Source organism: Phallusia mammillata, chromosome 2 (genome assembly GCF_965637545.1).
Source record: "Phallusia mammillata chromosome 2, kaPhaMamm4.hap1.1, whole genome shotgun sequence".
Lineage (NCBI taxonomy): Eukaryota > Metazoa > Chordata > Ascidiacea > Phlebobranchia > Ascidiidae > Phallusia > Phallusia mammillata.
In genome coordinates, this window is record NC_137253.1 from 25,621,521 (window position 1) to 25,644,027 (window position 22,507).

The 22,507-nt window shown below is 39.2% G+C and overlaps 1 protein-coding gene across 3 annotated transcripts; it reads right to left on the reverse strand.

Moving 5' to 3' along the window:
- Positions 1-750: 750 nt before the first annotated feature.
- LOC145213894 (uncharacterized) lies at positions 751-20,203 on the reverse strand. Of its 3 annotated transcripts, none has more exons than XM_080082305.1 (30): positions 19,999-20,203; positions 19,218-19,267; positions 16,846-17,172; positions 16,391-16,519; positions 15,893-15,933; positions 15,340-15,478; positions 14,312-14,412; positions 12,757-12,825; positions 12,058-12,190; positions 11,074-11,149; positions 10,636-10,837; positions 9,813-9,960; positions 9,190-9,458; positions 8,750-8,876; positions 8,176-8,336; positions 7,200-7,725; positions 5,871-6,236; positions 5,562-5,598; positions 5,245-5,379; positions 4,711-4,842; positions 4,357-4,463; positions 4,168-4,280; positions 3,948-4,025; positions 3,734-3,802; positions 3,578-3,674; positions 3,137-3,213; positions 2,958-3,060; positions 2,104-2,192; positions 1,593-1,732; positions 751-1,239 (listed from the first exon to the last, which is right to left on the reverse strand). In XM_080082305.1, exons 1-30 carry the CDS (start codon positions 20,121-20,123, stop codon positions 1,104-1,106), a joined length of 4,302 nt encoding a protein of 1,433 aa, XP_079938431.1. In that variant the 5' UTR covers positions 20,124-20,203; the 3' UTR covers positions 751-1,103. The 3 variants fall into 3 exon arrangements, with proteins under 3 accessions (XP_079938431.1, XP_079938432.1, XP_079938429.1); XM_080082306.1 differs by having other exon boundaries at positions 5,871-6,032; positions 10,636-10,840; XM_080082303.1 differs by having other exon boundaries at positions 10,636-10,840.
- Between the last annotated feature and the right edge of the window lie 2,304 nt (positions 20,204-22,507).

Sequence of the window (22,507 nt, forward strand, 5' to 3'; positions counted from 1 at the left end):
TTTGCCATTTGTTGGTGTCAATTGTTGTGATTCACCCTGTAACTGTCTTTTTACGCAAACTTATTACAATGTCAAAATCCATATTAATAAACCCTGAAATGCATTATTATTTACAACTATAGTGTATGTGCAATGGCAAAATGTACTAAGCCACCCTACTAGTTTCTGTTTAGTTATTGATCTACACTTAACACTTTTATGAAATATAAAGTTTACTTCTATGTTCCATGATTTATGTGTGAATAGCAATCATAGTGGATATGTGCTGTAAAGCCTCTGTGCCATATAAAATGATTTCATGTGGATTCTCTTGAAATGATTATTATGTTACGTTGTTAAATAAAAGCCACCTGTATGCTTTTAACTTTGTATATCCAACCTTTTTACTATATTACTAAAAAACAAACCAACGAAAATGACAGTCTCTTGCTGACCTTGGATTCATGGCTACACTGGTCTATATTGCGGAGAAACCGAAATGTTACAAATTGCTAGGTTACCATTTCGCCGATGCTTTTTACCGCAGAGACGCAGGTGGTTTATGGCCCCTACGGTGAAACTACCCATGTAAAATTGGTTTTCTTTTCTATTTTTTAAACAATTATTAAATTCTACTGAAAAGTGCACTTAAATCGTTAAATTTTTTGGTGTAAGCGCTTGGTATTATCTTTTCATAAGCATGTGACGATACGCATGACTGCTGCTACTTAAGCAATTGCGTCAGTCAATCAGGGATTCACGACGCACGTATTTGCTGGGACGAATGTATTCAGTTAAAAAACACAGGTATACAAACAAATAAAAAGCAGAATACAAATTATAAGTGCAACACGAATCCAATCTACACTCCAATGATGAAAAGAGGCTGTGCATTGTAAAAGTTTCACGAATGACATTCACCTTGATCAATTTTGACTTTACGTTTTGCAGGAATCAAATATGGCACTTCAGTGTTCTTGTCAACAACTGTTACATCAGTTCTCACTCCTGTTGGTTGTGGGTTTGAATCCCATTGGGCCGACAGTATTTGTGTCCTATAAGTTTTTTTTCAGCGAGTGGAAAAGTGTTAACAGAGTTGGAGAATTTTGTTGTTGTTGTTGTTGCTATGCTGAAGGATTGTTCAGTGGCCAAAACGTTTTCAAAGGCAGGGAAACGAACTTCGGGGGACCTCGGGCGTGCTTTCGCTTCGGTGCGTGACTTCGTTCATACTCCGGCGCCACACACCGACTGACTTCGATGCTGCGGACAAAAATATGCGATGAAAAAATTTGTTTTTTGTTTTTATCCCACAGACACCAATATTACCAAACCAAAATAGCTGTTCAACGTAATTTTGTTTGTACGAAAGCGAATTCTACTTAATGTAAAAAAAAATTAGTTTTTGAATGTGATTTCTAAAAGTTGAGTTTTTACAGTTTTTCCACTTTCTGATTATAAAAAGAAATATAGGCCTACATAAATTGTACCTCGATGTTTGAAAACTTTCACCTATTTTAGTGTACCTTACTACTATTCTAAAAAAATCATAAAAAACACTGATTGTTGTCAGTTGAGCAATCGCGCTGGGTATTATTTGATCAGTTAGCTATTACCTTTTGATGTTCGTGTACATCAGGGTCTGATCGATCCACACGGCGAAGGTTCCTTGGGTTGGTCGTTCGACTTCCATCTTAGCGGCGCTAATGTAAAGCTTGCTTCCAACTGATTCCACGCCTTCCTCTTCTGATTGACCCTGTTGAAAAAAGATTTAATTGCTATGTGAGGAAAACTGTACTTTGGTGGCAGATCGCCGCTTATGCGGGATTGGTAGCCTATTATTTGATCCTAAGAATTCAACATGTCAAGAAACGTAAAAATAAAACTTATTTTCCCTGAATCCACAAAACCCAAGAGTTCGGTAAAACCGTTATTTTTATTCGAATGCCCCAAAAGCTGTCTAGTTGGTTATTACATTAGTCTACACAATGCATTGAAACCACAGAACTCGATAAACTTCGAACAACAACAAGCAATGTTCTGTTTGGGAGGTGGTGCCTTACACGGCTTGATATTTTAAAACCATTGCTGGTCGACATCAAACTGTCAAGCTTTGAAACAACTCACCCTTTTCAGTTTCTTGATTGATTTCACATACTTTTCGTTCTCCACCATGGTGACGTGCATGCTATCAGCACCGGCGTACAACATTTGCTCTGCACAAACATACACAACACAGTTACGTGATGCAACCATCGCACTTTGGTTTCTCTGTATGGTTTGTGGTGGTTGAAGCAACTAACTCATCAAGGTCAAATAATGCTTTACTGTAAATATCACAAAGGGCAATCAAAGCCACAGACATTACATAACTTTACTTAATTAACCGCTAGATGGCGCAAACCGACTAGTTGTCGATTAAAATCAGTCAAAAAGCCCAAATGGTCCGGCGCGCCTGACCCATATACAGACATAAAAAACCTGATCGGATACGTCCTCGGGAGTGTCCTGGGTTCGAACCCCGTGAAAAAAAGCCCATGACCCACATACAGACATAAAAAACCCTGATAGGGATTCGTCCCCGGTAGTTTCCTGGGTTCGAACCCCGTGAAATAAAACGCATTTCTGTATTTATTTGTACATTTATCTGGTATAAATTGTTTTGAAATAACTAAACTAGGTTGGGTTTACTTGCCACTTTATGGCAAATACAAGATTTTTATTAGTAAGTCGAAATTTAGGGATATTCTATAGCAAATTGGTCCAATACAATGTGTGAATTAAGTGCCTAATTAGAGCGTAAATATTCGGGGGCCGCAATGGATAAACTCTTTTGTATCAAAGGAGCAACTTTGCAGCTTTAATCGACTTTATGTTTGAGACATAAATACTTTATCCACAAAGCACATCTGCTAGCACTTGGTTACAACTGTTTTAAAGTTCAAGGGTTTGGACCACCCTGTTCTATTGCATCATCTTACCTTTCTTATTGTCGTTAGTAAGAGCCACTGGAACAATAGACACGGATCGATAAAACTTGGCATCAATCCTTGTGCTTGATTTAAACGTTCCATTTATTCCAAACTGTCAGAAAATTTACATAAACCCGAGGTTATTTATTGAATATTTAAATTCTTTACAATGGTTAATCCAAACTTACTTTTGCATATTCAAATGATGTAAAGGCTTCCGGGGGTCCGCTGTCGTTGGAAAGATCAACAAGCTTTCCAAACCGACCTACAATCATAATTTCCAATTAGTTAAGATTTACCACAAAACCATATCAAAACATCGATCTTTCTGTGTTATAAGCTGTTACAACAGTGGTGTTTTACAACTTTTTGCTGTGTTCGGACAATTTTTGCTTCGACATACTCATTAACAGCCCGAGTAAAGTGTGAAATACCGTAGTGAAAAAATATGAGGTTAAAAATATTTTTTGTGTCGTAACCGCAAAATCAACGAAATGATTTTTCAGTTATGCACCATATACTTGGCGAAAAAGCACCGTTCGATAACCGAAACCAACATTAGATTAAAATAATTGTGAAATATGTTTGTGAATAGGCTAAATAAAAATTTGCAAAATTAGACGCAGTACCTTGCTTGATAGCCTGTTTGTAAGCAACACTTCCAATCTCCACACCAGTGCAGAAAACAACTGTTATCGATTCGTTCGTGCTGCTACGCATGTTGGCCTGCATGGAATTGTTGTATGTGAGATTTTGGTCCTATGCGTATGATTTAGTCAACTTACCTTGAACAAAGGAACGTTGTACGTTGTGACGGCAAATCGGGAATATTCTGCCAAGCTGTTGGCAATTATCTGAAAAATCGTAAAGTGTTTATCTGGTTGCTACATTGACTGTTATCAAAATATTGGGCCTTTGATATATTTATGTTGTAGTCACAAAACGCATTAGATTTAGACCTATAAAATATTTTTTGTATATATAGTGTTGTAGCCTTACTTTTTCGGGTGTAACAATAGATCTGGACTTGGGATCCTCTTTGGCTTTTCCATCGTGTTCGACGTCACCATCGATGTTCTGCGCAAAAAAGGAAATCTATGACGTCAGCGTCTGAGCAGACATTTGATTTCGACTTGATAATAATTTCAAAATCTGCTGACTGACGCGGGTGCAAGGTTCGAAACGCGAAACAGGTTTTGAAAGGCTGTGGTACACTGACCTTTGGACAGACGCGCAACAGGTTATTGAAGGTCATCGTTACGGACGACTGGTACCAAGGGTCAACGGACCCGAGCATCTCGCCGATCTGAAGGTCAAAGCTGGTTGGTTCGGCTAAAAACACGGGAAATTTGAGTTGGAATTTCGCTTTGGGTTGAATAATTGAATTCGCGTATAGTGTCATAGTTACCAGGGTAATCGATTCTTTCGTCTTCGAACGGCGTTTCCCCAACTGGGACGTAAAACATTCTCAGATCCACGTGATTAAGCAGAGGGGCTCTGGTCATTTGACGACGTCTATGATGTAAAACAGGCATGTATTAGCGTGAGAAGTAAAACAAACTATGAGTGCAAAATTCCATACACTATGCAAATATAAATTGGACGTTACTCGTTTTCAACTGATTCGTGCCTTTTACGATATTCAACATTATGCTTTTAAATACAACACTAACTGTATGTATTTGCATTTCAGACCAGTCATCTTACAAGTCTTCATCAATCGATAAAACCACTATAACAATGACAAAATGTTAGTAAGTACCGAAGTTCGTAGTAAGCTCTTGCCAGGTTGCTGACAGTTTTGTCGTTGCCCACGAACATGATCTTGAGAACTTTCCTGCGAATTGACCTCTCGGGAAGGTAACTCATTGAACTTCTGCTCTTCCTGTTTTTCCTGCAAGTCAATAGAACACAGTTGACCTTGCTGATTTGCCTATGAGTTTGACTGACAACTGTTGTCAACATGTTTTCGAGTTTGTTTTTCGTATCAAAACCTAAAAGTTGTGTTGAAATGAATTTCGTTTTTGCATTAGTATTATAATCACGTTTTTGATTGCATGTTTAAGACTTAATAGCGAATTGTTGTTGCTAACTATGGGGAGAAATCCCAATCCCATAATCCCTTTATATCCGGGAATTTACTCAATTGAAATCCCAAGAAATAAATTGCGTTTTTTTCTCGCTTGATATCTAACACTGATGGAAAAACCGTTGAAAAATGGTGAAACAATGTGAACCACAAGAGCGTACTAAGTTACAGTTCCATTACGAAACTCGCACGAGTAATTAAACTCACCTCACTGCGAGTTTTCGAGATATTTTAACTCCGGCCACTCCGCTCCCTTCCCAATCTGTGCCCTGAGGAACAGAAGGTACTCGACGATATCGAGGTCGCTCGGATGGTTTGTCGAGTACAACGCCTGAATCCATTCTGCGAATACGGCAGTGTTTTAGTCAAAATACTCTTAACTTACAATAGATAAACTGTACAACCAAAGTTTTTACAAGTTGAAAGTGATTGTAAAGTTTATTAAGTTCAATTTTCCAGTCTTAATGGTGTTGGTATGGGACTTGCATTAAAAATGATTTTTTTAACTTTTTTTTTATCCTTACCTAATTCTTGCTTCTTCGTCTGTAATCGATTTTGAATCTACAAAATTCAAAGATAAGTAGAAGAACAAAAGTTATCACAAGAAAATGACAACAATAGCATTCATTTTTGGGCAAAATGCGTTTACTCTGCTCATAAACGAAAAATTACGTGCATTTATTTCTACGAAGTAAAAATTGTGAGTATACGATTTTACTTGACAATTTTACTATAAAACATTGCCGTCCGTTACCATAAAGTAAGATATTGTTTGACCCTTTAATTAACACGGATGTACATAAACACGATTTAACATTAAAAACGTCTAATACCTTCAGCCAAACTCGCCAACTGGCCTTTGTGGTTCGGTGATGACTCGGACAAAGCGTCGTTCGAATTCGACAAAGATCCGGCGCCGAAAACAAAGTGTTTTGGAACAGTGACGTTCATACTTCCGTCACTAGCGGCGCTGTCGTGCTCTGGATGATGATTGACTGAGGAGAGGTTGGATTGAGATACGCTACGGTCTACAGTGCCCGTGCTATGAAAGAGACTGCTCAAGTGGATGTACTTCGAGCTACGGCGACTTTTCTTGCGGTCGCGCAGGGGATCGGAAACCGTTCGCCAGCGCGGCAGGGAAACGGCGTCGAAAAAGGCCGCGGCGGCGTTGGGCGGAGTCGATGAAGAACTGCTCGACGCTGAAGGGTAGAATGAAATAGGAAAAGATTGAGAATGTGTAATTGGTTTTGAAGCTCTTTTATGTTTTTTGTGCCACTACAACGGGCAGTAATTGTTTTAAACTTTATGATTCACAAGTTTTCTTCGGTAAATCGTATTTTTTATTGGGATTATGGGACTATTATTAGCTTTAAAGAACATGGTTTATCGGAAATATGTTATCATAAGTTTTTACAGACCAAGACTGACTTTCAACTTTTTCAAACCAAGGTTTTTTGCTTGCTGTATACAGGTCGACCCAAATGACGTAAACTCAAATACTGTTTTTTTTTTTATCTATCTTTGTGCTAAAACTAACAGTTTCAACTAAAATGAAATGATTTGTCATGCTGAAAAATGGAAACAACACCACATGCTTACAAAACTAATTAGTGAGTATATGTTGATGGCCTTAAAGCGAATGGAGCATTTTGTAACAAAACAAGAAAAGAAGAAACTTAAAGTGAAAAGCAAAAGAGTTTCGAGAAATGTTTTCGTTCCACTCAACAAAACAGCCTCATCACGACGCCAACGCAAGCCATGAAGTACATGCCACCGGAACAGTCTTTTTCATGCATAAGACACTTTCAGTTGTTTGACCAACTTTCTGACTATCAACCCCCACTTCTGGCAAAAACTTAAACGAGGACAGTCATTACAGTTATATAGTAACACTGCAATCGGCGTTCTAAAAGTTGCACCTATCATGTTTAGCCTGAACGGGTCATGGTTAACATAGGTTTACGTTATGTTTTATCTACTATCTATCATCACAGTACGCCAGGCCTATTACAGGCGTTGTACCGGATTAGCTGGTTTTCCAAGCATTCCCATGTCTATCATGGTATTCTACAAAACGAGTTTTACGGATTCTACCAAAATCAACATTTCACATCACAAATCAAACCATGCAAAAACCACTCCACTTTCAAAAATTCACTTACTCATCGACAGCTGTTCACTCTTGGCATCTGGATCCGGACTCTTCGAGTCAGAAACATCCAAAGCGTTGGAACCGTTCAGCGATTCTCTCTCGGCAGCCTCTTCGGATCCTGGCAGCACTCGTGTTGATGAAGACCTCTTAACTGCTCCTCGCATTATCTTCTTCCCTTTTATGCGCATCGTCTTGAATCGACTCTTTGACTTTTTGTGACCGTCGCGTTTTCTTCGTTTCGGCGAACTCTCCCTAGGTGGCGCCTCATGCTCGTTTGTTGTGCTAATGGTGTCGAGGTCCTCTAAACTTATGTCCAATGTCTCTAGAGCCTCAGTTACGTCGTTGTCCAGGGCCGGTTTTCCGGGTGGGGGTTCTGTTACCGAGGGAAGGAACTCGAGAGGGGGTTTCTCCTGCGTGGGAATGTCCAGGCTGGTCATATCGTTGATGAGATTGTCGATGTCGCTTTCGAATCCACGCTCAAGGAATTCCTTCCAGAATGTTTCGCTCTCGACGTGCGAATCCGAGCCCCCGTCGTTCTGTAATTCACACAAACATTTTATACAATTACCCTGGCTTCGCTATAGTGAAACACACATTTGTAAATTCTTGTCAAGGCTAGAGTTTTTGTGCCATTATGAAATACAGATCCCAACTATAGATAAAAAGTGTTGACCGCCGTGTGTTACTCCTAAATATTATGTGCCTTAATTCTAATGTTGAGCATGTCGTACCTTCAAGGAGCTTTAAAAATGACTGCGAATTAAGAAAGTACTTTGAACCAAAATCTTGTCCAATTGTCTTAGTCGAAATGTGTTCCCGAAATTTTTGAAACTTATTGCTCCATGTGGGCTTTGTAGGGGAACGGTAAAGGTTTACACCAACTTACATAACTTAAATATGACCACTGAAACAAACTATTCTTCGTAGCTGTTGTTTATCCCTAATTAAACTGTTTGTTGCTAAAAGCACTGAGTGAACAGACTTACACTTGTGTTTCCCTGCGTCTCGCTCAGAGAAGCTTCGTGATTGGCTAGAATCTGTGACGTGCGCTGACTTTTGCTCACGTGATTATCGGTCGGCTCCGAGTAGTCTTCGATCAGCCCGCTGTCACGTGGATCGCTCACTCTGTGTTTCTGACGCTGCAAATCTGCCCGAAGAAAAATATTCGTTTAGTTCACAAATCGGTACAAAAAGTAAAACATGTTTGCGAACCACAGAATTTTGCATCATAAGGTGAAATTGGTTAGCGAAATATGATATTTGGACACAAAAATAAAGTTTTTTTGGCATTAAGAAAAAAAAAGTATTATCGCAAGCTTCGTTTACTGTGGGATCTGCATTTATAGCCTTAGAAGTAAAAAAAGATTTGTATCCACTATTGAAATACCACAGAGAATTCTTGACAAGGTAGGCCGACTATTAATATTGATTAAACATAGATGTTGGTCCTCGATAAGGCAATGCTAAAAATAGCTTGTTGCTTAGGTTTTGTAAAGACTCATGGACCGAAACTACGGACTGAATTCGCCTAAATATAGTTGTAAATTTCCGCGAACTTACAATTCTTTCTGGCCGATGTGAAACTACCGCTTCTTCTTTTCTCGACTAGGAAGTCTTTGGCAGTGGTTCGGACAATTTGGTACAAAAATTCCGGCAATTGTTTGTTCTCATACGCCTTTACAGTGGTCTGTAGAAACAAAAGGGTTCTGTTGCAAAATTGTCCTTGTATTGTTTTGCTAGAAGGCGAGTTTCGATGGATTTAAACCGAAAATTTGCTATTAAAACTAAGTACAGTAAATATAATTGCCGAAATTTCTCATTAAAGCTCGGAATCTTTTTTTCTTAAAGTGTTATGTTAGTATTTTTTGGTACACATAATTTTGCTTTAAAGGTAAACTAACGCATATCAAATTTAGTTTGGTGTCGAAAACCGTTTCTTGAAATGTCATTGAAAACAAATTGACTGCAAGGAAAAAATGTTTTTGGTTGCAACGTCTTACTGGAGCGTGTCGCATTTCGCTCGCCGCGTGTCGCTCATAGCTTGGCGCGACAGACTCGCAGCGGGCCACGGCGCTTCTTATGGACGTACAAGAAGTGGTCCGGCTCAGATAGGACCGGTTACGGGGAGGGTTGACTACAGCACCTCCCTGGTAACCTTGCAGTGAGCCAGTGGATTGGGATGAACGAATCGTCTGATCAAGAACTATACTCGAAGGTCGGCTGTCATCTTCACCTTGTTGTGTGTTGTTTGTTTCAAACGTTTTTGGGTCTTAAAACAATTCGAATCTAATTAAGTGTTGTCTTGCTTGTAAATATTATCAAAGCCTACATAAAACACAAGTCGGCCAACTCATTGTTGCGCGATAAAGCCAAATAACACTACCGGTATATTGAGATTTAACGCAAATTTGCTCGGCCAAATTGAAAAAACTTTTGGGTTCTAACAAATTGGCCAAATTAATTCTCGTTCTCTCCTGTTTGTTAACGTCGGACAACATATGCGTTTTTCCCTATGTTTTACTAAAAAAATAAATTGAATTTTGCATTGTTAACGGTTTCACTAAAAGTCAATGCAAAATCGGCTTTCAAAACTTTATCTCGGGTGTAAGGCTTTGAGACTCACCTGCTTCTTCCACGAGTTTGTTGGACAAAGCTTCCAGCTGCTGACGTAGGAACTCCTGTGCCGAGATGTGCGTTTCCATGGTGATCGACTGCTCCATGACATTCAGCGCTTCGGTACACACTGTGCTAAGATTGGCTGCTGGGCACGCCTGAAACATCAATCAGTGTCATGGTACAATGTTCAATTATCTGGCCCGTTTACGCATTGGCCCAGAGACGTGGTTCACGCCAAGAAACGAAATTCGCCTTTACTCCAATTTACAGATTTTCGCAGTAAAGCGCCTTTTGTCGATAAACAACATGAATTGGCATTTTCACTCGCACGCCATGTGAACGCAAAAAACAGCGACTGCTGCCGTTTCCTCGTATTGCAAAATGCCCAACCGACCGGGACAGACAACATGCGCACTGTGACGCACCGGTCACGTGGCCAAAAGGAAACGCCGGATTTGAGGGGGAGACTAGCGGCACCGCAAATTGTTACGTTAAGGAGCGCTAAAAGTTATTTAAATGTTTTTCTAGTAAACTATACCACAGGGCAATAATAACAAACAAAGATGCTACATCATATAGGCATTTGCACAGCAAAAAGCAAACAAACATATCTACAGAGTAAGAGATAAAAACAGACGCACAGAACGTTAAACAACAGAAGCGCATACCTTAACCACAATGCAATACAATATTGTTCATCCACATTCCTTATTTATTTTTTGTTGCAGCACGTTAACTGTGTTTTTCTGCCACGATAGGACTTCCATATTATTAATGTTGCCGTATTCAAATCGTATCACGTGCTTTTATACAGTATTGGACACACATACCTTTAAGGCAGCCTGCAGAGCTTTGAGATCGCAACTTTCGGGCCCAAACACAGAGTGGAACATGTGCTCAATTAACACGCGGTGATATTTCGAACTCCGCTTTCTCGAATGCCTCTGATAGTGAGACGAGATTCGTTCAAATACAGAAGTCAGTTGGTCAGTCTGCTCCAATTCAGGGTCAATAAGGATATTCACAGCACTGCTTCTGGAGAAAAAATATACTGTTAACAAAGTGGTAGATCATATCCCACCACAGGTTTAACTTATTGAGCCCATTTTTCGGTCTAGGGTATACGTTTTGGTTCTTCAACTAAATATCAGAAAATGCCTAAACTAAATTTGTTTACAGCCTGTTTAGCAATTTTTTGTATTTTTTAAACTAGGATTTTTTTCCGGTTTTACATTTTTACAAATGTCAGTTTTTACCAATAAACTTACGGAGTGTAGACGTCTGAGTCACGTGACACATCGTGGATATCTTGCTCCTGGCAATAGATCATGCGACTGAAGTAACCTGCGAATGTACACATAATAAAAGTTGAAAAACTGGAAACGCGATCACGTAGCACCTCTGTATTCATAATACAACTATTAAGATCCACTGCTGCAATGTGTACAAACATGAAAAATGATTCACGTATTGTTACATTTTAAGTAAGTTTAAAATAGACAGTCATGTGTGTAAAGTAATGTCAACTCACACCCAAAAAAACACCTTACGTGTGCTAAAGCGGTGGTAACTGAATTCAAGCACGGTCGGTGTGTAATGTATCAGGCCTAATTTGGTGCTGCAGCACGTTCGCTTACGGATTTTGCCAAGCCGTTGAGCCAGCAAAACAATTCGTGTTACTTACTCTCACCCGGAAGGACAGGCCTTATGAACGTCGGGTGCATGCATTTAGGCTTGGTGTAACAGACAACCGTTTAACAGTGTTGTTGAACGATGTTTTGGCCGTTATTCCAGCGAGGCGGTTTAATGAGCAGGATAATCGCGTTAGGAAGAAATTGGCTGCCAAACAGTTTTGTCATTTGCGACTAATTTGTTAGATTGGGACGACCTTTTCCCCATTAGCCTGGCCATTAAACACTGTCGTTGATTCAGCATCAAATTAAAGTGCAAGTTATTTAAGGGCAAATTGTTTTAGCCAAAATAGTGTAAGTTCTTTCTGTGCGATAACAGTGGTGTTAGTTGTATAATGCAAAAGTGTAAATGTAATGCCATACATGGGGTAGAAAATATAGCTTGACAACCACTTGGGCTTATAAACATATAAACAAACCTACACATTTCGTACGTTCTAACATTTTATTATTTTGCACTGATGACCACAAAGACATTTTTTACCAATATGAGCTGTTAGCTGTGATCAAACTTATGTAGTGGTGAACGCTTAGGTATGGGCAAAAATGGCAAGTCTTTACCTGGCGATTTCATTTCTGTTTGTATTAAGTCGAGAACTTCTTTCACAGCTGATGAAACCGGTTTGGCCCAAAGATAAAACATCTGCAGTGATGCGTAAACTTTCTCGAGGCACTCAAGCGGAACGAATGGAACCTGCGAAAGAATAAAAGACAGTTCATTTCAAAACCAACTAAAACAGGAAAAAATCAAAACTGTTTGTCTCTGTAGTTCTGATTTATACTTAAATGAAGTCAAGTGAGGGCACAGCTGACAAACTGCAATTGAATGGGTCAAATCCGGTTGAATTAATGTTGTTTGTTTTCGACAAACTGATATGACCTGCCTTTTCAACTTTTTGGCAAACGTTTTAATTGGCATTGTAAGGATCAGACGTTTAATTGCAGATTGCTGGCCGTAGCAGGTCGTTGATAGTTGTTTTTACAAGATGTGCTGATTTGGATACAGGAAAAAAAATTGTGTAGTTTGAACACAAACTAGTTGTAAGTTAGCTTGAAAAGACCCCGGCCGAACCCGTTTAAATAAACAAAGCTTGACCCATAAGTTGATGAAATTGCGAAATAAGCAAGGCCAAGTGTAAAGTCATGACCGAATTAAACCGTTACATTAAAACCCAACCCCGAACTTGCCAGAAACGCCCGGTCCAAACAACTGTGGTTTTAAGAGATAAGGAAAATATATATAGCTGCCTGAAGTCTCACCGTTATGATTGTGTCGCAAATGATGTGAAGTAGAGGCAAAACCTTCTGTTCCTCAGCAAGTTCATACACCTGGAAAACGCACAATTAGCGGTGTTTAATTGCAAAGCTATACAAATTAGATAAATAAATAGTCTGAAAGGTACAACTACCTATAGTTTTGGTTCAACGCATTGAATTGACACATGTAAATAGATAGGCCAGCCTTTAAACCGAATTTAAATAATGACATAATTGCATCTCGTTATGTGTGTACATTGAAGGCTATAGCTTCCGTTTTTGCGTTGCGTGTAGCAATGTGGCTCAGAGTTGCAAGCGGGCCCAAAATCTGAGCCCGAACCCGGCCCGAACCCGAAAGTATAAGCCCGAAGCCCGGCCCGAACCCGAAACGTTTTTGAGAAGCCCGTTTAGGCCCGAAATTTTGATTAACAGGCCTATCCACGAAAGCCTCGCAACAAAGTATGAGAAAGAAAAAAGAGAAAGACAAACACAATGAACAATAGTAGACAATGGCGTAAACAATATTTTTTAGAGTAGGGTGGGCATTAGGTCAAAGCCAGAGACTTGTTACTTAGCTGAGTGATTTTATTTAAAAAAATGGCGGACACGGAACGTAAAGTCAGGCCCGTTTTAAGCCCGTTTTCTCACAAATACCTAAGCCCGAACCCGGCCCGAACCCGGCCCGAACCCGAACCCGGCCCGAAAAGCCCGGCCCGACTTGCAACTCTGATGTGGCTTGTTGTGAGTAAAAAAATGAACGGAACTAATTCTAGGTCGTCCTGATCGTGTTGCCTGTCAACATAACGGCGGCGACAGACAGTGATTCACAAAAAGGATATACAACCAGTAAAGAAACTCTGTTTTGTTTGACGGGAAGTTACTTCACACGATCTAGTGTTGCCACACGAACTGTGGTTTTATGCGAAAACGCAAAATACCAATACATGCGTTCTTGCACAACAATACACAAAGAAACCAAAAAATTAAACCAACGTTTTGGAATTTGCATATCTGTACAATTCCTACCTTTTAGCCCGAACTGAAGCAAAAAAAATATATATATATGTCTTATGTTCACTTTGCAGACAGTTTACGTTACAATGACGCTTTGCAAAGAAACATATTTTAGTGCTATACGGGAGGTGACTTAAACGATCTGTTGTTTACTACAGAAGTAGCGAAACTATATGAAACCATGCCAGAAGTTTCCTTCCCGTAGAGGTGATTAGAAATCGATTAATCAAATCGTATTGGAAGTTTTTTAATCCTAATTAAGCGGCTGCACAGACACGGCGAGCGGGACAGACAAATAAGTTATACTTGCGCCAATGCGCTGTTGCGTCCTAAAATTTGATTATGAGAGGCTCATTAATTACACTTTTTTACGTTTTTCATGTTTTTTTCGAGCTATCGCCGTATTCTTGTCTAAAACGTCAGATCTTTTCCACCTGCCGTCATATTGAATTTACTATAGAATCTATGGATGCTTACAAAAAACTTATGAATAAACTGATAAAGTTTTGTGTCAAATTAATTAAATCGTGAATTGGCCACGTACCTTGTCAGCAGCTTCGCTCAACGCGTCCATGATAAGTTCCACGTTCCTATGGTTGTGGTCAATTTCGTGATACAGCGCCCAATATTTCGTGCTGTCGCCCACTGCAAATGCACAAAAATGTTGGTTATTAAATGATGCCTTCTTGCCATCCAACAAAAGGTATTTCATATAGTTTCAAGAACGTTGCCAACATGCGATAAGGAAAGATTTATTTACATGACTGTCAGAAAGAACATGGAAAAAATAACTGTTGGTTAACGGTATCAGTATGTGTGTACAAGTCTAATGTAAAGGTCTAAGATGTGAAAAAGTCCCTTTTTAAAAAGCGTTCCAGAAGTTTCACCTTGCGTAAGAACCAAGTGCCGTGTGCAGATATTACATCACACTCGGTTTTCGGGAAAAAGTTTAGATTTTAACCACGCCCCGCAACCTGGTTAAACGCGCAAGGAAACACGCGATTGCGTAAGCAGCAAAACAACTGCACACGACCTGCACGACTAAAGGCCCTACATCCGTCGTATATTGGCTCGTAGCCCTTGTAAAGCCGATTGTGACGTCATAGGACGTGAGTTGTTGTGAGATTGAGACGCCATGACAGGTTTTGTTGCTGTAAAGAGGTTGCGCGTAATACGGCGACGTAAGTTACTAGGGGAGTTTGAAAAGTAAAGGATGATGGGTATTTATAAGCGAGTGGACTCTGACCCCAATATATTAATTAAAACAAGAGTATCGCTGTACTACATGCAAGAACGAGATTTCTGGATTTACTTATCTCATTAGAATAATACTTTAATTTTGACGATCCTTTTTTAAAAACTTTTTGTGGGAAAAAAGTCGTACAAAATGTTTTTTTTGTCATTTTAATGTTATTTCGTTGCAATGGAATACAGTCAGAACTACATAAAAATCAAATTGGCATGTTTTTTTAAAAATCACATTTCAAAAAGATAAAGTGTCCACAAAATCAAATTGTGTTGTGTGGAAATACATCGAACTGGAATAAATCGATAAAAAGTAAGTTTTTGTACCTTTCTTATCATCGAGTGTTTTGCCGTTTGTTTGCTGACCAGTTGAGTTGAGGTAAATCGAAAGAATATCGGAAAACGTTCGTTTCCACTTTTCTTTGTCAGTTGATTCGTCCGGAGGTTTCGACAAACGTTTCATGACCTAGTTTTAATAATTTGCAAACGTTGCTTAAAAATGTGTGTCTAAAAATTATAACTTGAGTGATCAAAATATCATATTTTTTTGCTACTGAACAGAAATAACGGTTTAACGTTTGTTTGTTTGATGTTTAATTTTCAGTTTAATTACCATAAATGATAAGATTGCCACGATAAGTAAAAAAATAGACTTCAAATTTCTTATGCTATAGCCAAGATGTCGAACATAGTCTATTGTTTTGTTTTTTTTAAAAAAAAGGTGGGGTCAGTACGTTGTGTTTGTTGGACAAAACTAGCAATCAAGCAACATGTCCTTGTTATTTTACATCAACAATTATTCTAACACTCTTTCAGGGAAAAAACTAATGTAAACGTGCAGCAATATAAGAAAAAGTAAACTTCGGATATAACGACTCACCGTCGATTCAAAACTGGTGGGATTTTGTTCCCAACCGCGTGCTGCAAAATAAAAACGCCCAGCGCGTTAAATTTAATGTGAGTCACCTCACTAGGCATGAAACTTTCGAAACAGAATGCAAATTTTCACTTCTATTTTAAGTAACTGGGGGTGGAACACAACCCTGGTCATGTGCACTGTAATTTGTAGTTTCAAGAAATTTTTCTTTTTGTATTTTTAATTCACGACCCACATTTTTTGACTTTAGACATTTGATTACAGCTAGAACAGGGCATTTTTGTTACAAGCTGATATGATTTATCACTGCCAAATAGTATTACATGCATTTCACGCAAAAAATAAAATTAAAATGATGAAATTCCAAGTTTAGTTGAAATGCGACACGCGTGAATTCTTTAATTTACAACTGTTAGTAAGTAGGATTTTTATTTCAGTACAATTACAATGCAAAGGGGACGTAGTATACTTTAGAACATAATATTTGCTTCAAAAATTCACCTTTGTTCCAAATGAGAAAGACTTCTCGAAGGTTGCTAAAATCCCATGAGCGCACGTCAGTAGTCTCCAGCACGAAAGACAGGGTATACATAATATCCCTCAACTTCTTTATCACTACACGATCCTCGTCTGCAAATGGTTGCAAGAGACAATCAAAGCACAAAAATAAATTCGGTATTTTGGGGCAGTTTTGTTCACTGAAAAGAATAATTTATCTACAAAACATTTTCGGTGAAAATTCTGGAAGTTTTATTTTAAACTAAGATTCGTTACATGATTTCTGCTCTTCGTCATCCTTAAATTTTATCTGCACCTAAAAGTGTGCTACACAGTGCACGTTTATATGCAGAAAGCAAGTAATATATAAAATTTTAGTTTTAACAAACGTTACAGTTTGTTCACTAAGTGAAATTCGCTTTAGTTGATTAATTAACGCCGTCTTCAAAATAACTTACCTGATTCTAGCAAAGATCTTGACATGCTGTCCACAACGTCGCTAGGTTTGCGTTTAATTCGTTCGTGGGATCCGTGGTCAGCAGAAGACCGGCCAGCAGCCGCGGACGCCTTGGACTCAATACTGGGCCTCCGGTTCGGCACCGTATTCGACCTGGAGCGCTTGGGCGGTGAAACTCCCAGCATGAGAGAAGCATGGCGTGGCACTGTGGCCTTCCCGGGACTTGAACCCTGCGCCGTAATATCAACTGACTGGCGAGTTGCGTTTTGACCAGGGAAGGTGGAGACGTTCTTGATCATACGAATTGCCTCGCGCAGCGGCTTGTGACCTGTTGAAAACGCAATGCATCAAACAACACTAACAAAGTTGAAAAATAGGAAGCATTTGTGTTTCTATTTCGGGTATTTTGAAAAGTAGATTCTACCCTCTTAAAAAGAAGACCGAATGCGCAGGTGCTTCTAAAGGTAAAACTCAGCCTTAGAGTATACTATCTATTAATAGGATTTTAGAGTTCCAAAAAACGGTTACTGAAAAGAATACCAGCAAAGGCGTTGAATGTTCAACAAAATATAGAATATCATTTCCAAAATTAGTTTTACGGAGAAACATATTTTTAATAACGTAGCACATTTTAAGCGAATTGCATTGAAAAAAGAAAAAAAAGAATAGTTGGCCAACAGGTCAAGTGATTGAGGCTTTAAACCAGGGTTATTCAACGGGGGCGATTTCGTCTACCGAGGGGGCGATGGTGACAATTTTGGAAGTTGGGGGGCGATTTTACTTCAAAGGGGGGCGATTTCAACATTACTGATTGTTTTAATATGTACAAGAACTGTGAGACTCAGCTAACTTTATCTTACAAGCAGATATATTTCGTGTTGCTAACAAACACCAGGGATAAGGGACGCATCAGCTTAAACATGTTGCTATTTGAATACATTGTGTTTACTGGTGAATTTTTGTACTTTTTGTGATCTCGTGAGCAAGGTTGGGCATTTAATTTGCCACAGGGGACACTTTATTGCGGCTATGTATGGTGACGGGCCATACTTTTTTGATACAACGGTAATGAGCTTTACCTCAAACTTGTTACGCTTTCACACTTCCCAAACTGCGAAGTATTTGTATCATTTGGACTTCTGCTCCACAGAGTACTACCCCATTGTTTTCAACAAAAGAAGGCGATTATTGGCGCATAATCGTAATATTGTTTTGTCTATGATGTAATAAATTTTAACAAATCTTAGATGCGTTACTTAAAAGAAGTGCGTGAAATGGACCTTGCGTGTTGTAGTAGCAATTAAATTAGGTGTTAGCTGTTAACTGAAGCTTTCGTGTTGCTGGCTGAATCTAACCGCCCACGTCTGCTCAAAAAGCAGAACTTTTATACAAATAACAATCTCATAGGGGGGTGATTTGGAGACAGTGCCTTAATAAGGGGGCGATTAAGCCAAAAAGGTTGAAGACCCCTGCTTTAAACCAAGCTGAGCCCAAAGGAATCGTCCCAATAGGTGTTTCTAAACGAATCCTTTGTTGCAAATGCAAATAAACTTATTAATGAAACTCCAAAATGCTGTAATTATATATTTAACTTATATTTGAATATAATACCAAAATATCACCAAAAGAGCATATTCGGTCTTAATGTTTTGGCCTAACAGAAGCGTAAGTATATACATGTACATATTACTATTTACGGCAATCGTATACTAAAAGTGACTTAGAGTCACCTGTTCAACTCAAGTAAATGCGATGAAAACCGATTCATAAAACACGAATCACGACTGTCACACGACATGAATGACAAACTATCACTACTGCTCGTGACGACTAGGCGGAGATTCTGTGTCGCAAAACACAGCAATCAATCAAACATCGGGGATTGTACATTCATTCGGACTTTGAGCGTAAATGTAAATCCATATTTTTGGCCCTTAGCCGATAACGGCCACATGCGTTGTATGAATGATCTGGGAACATTTCACGAACGTTTAAACTTAAATTGAGTGCAAATTGCAAACCGGCTGTGCAAAGCGCTTCTACAGCAGCAAACTCGCGGCAGAGGTCAATTCAAGGTGACAGTTTATCACGTTATACAGTAACGGTAAATGTTATTAGACATGGCAGGGTATTTACTCTATTGTACCACAAGGTTATGTGCTTTAATAAAAACAAAAAACGTATCTCTTATGCAAAAATTGCTGGCATCAAGCAACACCTTGGCCAACTAGTACACAATTTAATGCCCACATCCTCTATATTTGTCTTGCTTCATTGATTTTGTTTTAAAAGCTTTAAAACCAGCGGGAAACTGATTAGTAAAATGAATATAGGGTATAAAATGTAAATTTAAGTCTGATTCTTATGACTTACCAAACCCAAGGGTGTAGGAGATGTATTTGAATACCAGGCATTGCACGTATCTGTAATGTAAACGCAAGCATTAGTTGAAAATAGTAGCAACTTCCGCAAACAAATATATTTTGGTTCAAAACGTTACTTTTTGAGGCATCATTGAGACCATGCATAAATAAACCGCGCCGAGTAGTTTGTAATCGCAAGAAAATGTTTCGCAACGACTAACGATACTCATACCACGAAAATTGATTTAGAACCTAAATCGAGACTAGATGGTTAGTTATTGCATAATCCAGTGATGGGATTGGTTATAAAATTATCGGACCATCATCAGACACTTCCCCAAGCCTAATCACTTTCGTTATTGAGTATGATTCACGCTTTCGTTTATCTTAGGTCACAACAACAATGAAAAACAACAACAGGAACAGAGTGAGCAACAGCAGCTAAAAGCACAATAACAGACAACACATGAGCCGTTTTTCTCCTTCCTAGCATGACATGCCATAATATTTAAGGAAGACAAATTAGCAAAACAATAAAGGAAGACGTCTTTGCGTTTGGGAACTCAAAGGCTGATGTTTACAGGGCGCATTGCCAGGCAAAGCATGCAAAACGAATTCAGGTTTAAACAAATGATTTTCAGGTTGAAACAACTATTTTTAAACGACTAAAACTCTTTACACATTGAACGTTACCAGGTCGGATATGTCACTTCAACGCAACTTTTTGTTGGACAGAAACAAAAAACAGAATGCAATAAGAAATAGTTGTAAATTGCAAAACGTTAACTTACATTTGCTGTGCTTCGCTGTGTGCGTGAACTTGCTTCCAAAACTGACTCGGTGCGGAGGCTTGGTCATCGGACACAAAGTTGTCGACGATATCACAAACGTAATCCCAGTCGCAGAGGACCGACATGCCGAAATACAACACTCCTTTCTCTCGTAGGTGACAGCGTTAGAACGAGACAGCAGTTCAAGCTAACTTTCCTAGCAAGCAAAACTGAAAAAAAGTTATAAGTGAATAGAACGCCTTCCGCTTTTGCTGCTAGGACCACTATACATAGGCCTTCGTGAGTAAGGAAAAGCATGGCAAGGACTTTAAAGTTGTCTTTCTTTCCTTTTCTCTCTGTTTTCCCTTTTTCAACTAGCCGCTACGTCATTTCCGGCGCATGACAGCGGGTGCTGGTTACGTAGTGTGTTGTTCCGCATCTCGAAAACACCGCACGCCATAGTAAACAGACCAAACCGGCGGCACAAAGCCACAAAACACCTGAATGGTGCTACCCAAAATAATTCTTTAACGTTGATTTTACATTTCGAAATGCAAAACCAGTATATATACCAGGGGTGGGCAACCTTTGTTAGAGTGGGGTCAAATACAACTGTCAAAATTAGATCGAGGGTCGCACCCGCACCTGTGCATAACACAAGGTGTTTCTTTGTTGCTTACCAAATATGCTTAACTACAAGTAAAATTTGCATTAGATTCTAGCCACAAATTTGCCAGGTCTCTGCGGGCAGCACCATCTTCAATCAAGGGCCGCATTAGGCCGATGGGACGCAGGTTGTCAACCCCTGATATAAACCAACACAGTACCACGAGATTTCAACAACAAAAATATAATTTGCGTACTCGAGTTTTATGTGAATACTGTAAGGTTCATTTGGTTAGTAAAACTGGCGAAATTAGCATGATATAAAATTCTCTAAACTGTACATTAATTCATCATTCACATATTGACTGTTTAGCTATTGGTCGATGATTATTTGTTAAGTTATGTTTCACTGGCCGTTCGCAAGCATTTGTTTTGGCGTCCTGTTGAGACTCGTGCACATGGTGTGGTGCGAAGTATATATGTGGCGTGGATATGTTTGAATTCAGTTTGTAAGCAACACCTTGATTCAAACCTAGTGGCACTGCGCTTTTCCCTGTTTGTAGTTGATAAATACTACAGCGGATTCGGTGGCTATTTTCATCCTGTTTATGTCTACACACCCCAACGATTGAAGAAGAAGACAGGAAATTGACAGATTTTGAGCTTTAACTGCACTGAGTACACGAAACATAAAAAAGAGTAACCTTACAAACTCAACAATAAAATTGCGATTTTTTTGTCAGACCAGGATTAAAAACTAACATAAAAATAGACAAGTTGTAGTCTAAGGACTCTCAACAAGCAAGTTCAACATTTGCATATTATTGGTTGGAAAATTTACAGTTATATAAAACGGCTACAATTTCTGTGGTCTAATTTTTCCTCAGATTGTTCTAGCGTCTAATTTCACATTAACACAACAAAAACCTACTGAAGACAGTGTGCTAAAAGAAGACCCTATATCATATCACTTAAACTGACAATACTCGTAATAAGCAAGATATTAGATCAGGCCTTGACTTTTAGCGACGACTACAGTTACGCGTTGCTGCTTGACTACCGTCATAATACTATATCACAACTCACGAGCTAACGAATTTGTCCCCGCTCTGAACAACGTTAGCGGCGTCATTTTCTTGTTGACGCCGCTACGTCACATCCTATTTTTGCGTTACATGCTTTGTGCAACTCGACGCCATGTCATGACTCTAATGCTTTCTGCAGCGCTGATCGCCCGAAAGACGGTAAACAACTTTTTGACGTCGTGTTTTCGAAGCACATAAATAGTGTCGGATTTTTTGTCATCAAAATTGCGAGATCCGCTACAAAAAAAACCATGTCACACTGAAAAGGAGTCAAACCGCTTGGTTCGGTTCAGGTTTAAAAAATGTCTATTGTCTGGTTCGGGTTTGTTTCGGTTCGGGCAAATTATCCGGTTCGATCCGGTTTGCGGTTTTTAAACCAGTTTAAATCCACTTTCGTTTAGTTTAAATTTTGTATTTTCTCATCTAAACGGCCTTATCAAACTCCGAAATAATTTTAAGTGTACAATGCGCGGCACCTTACAGTTTGCTATTTGGACATGCCTCATAGCTATTATCTCACGCATTGTTCAGTATGTCGAAAAACAAGTCACAAAAAGTAATACAGGCTGCATTTTACTGGTTCGGTTCCGGTTCGGGTTCAAAACCAAACAAGATATAAGGTTCAACGCCTATTCGGGTCTTAAGGAAATGATAGTTTACGGTTCGGGTTTTATGAATTTAACCGCTTCAACCGATTGGCGGGCTCGAGTTCAGTTCCGGTTCGACTCGCTCCTTTTTACCCACCCCCCACTTGCTGAATAAACGTCTATACCTGAACGTCTTATCTGACGGAAAACATATTGCTTGTCCCAAGAAATACGGATTTGGAATGGTGCTCG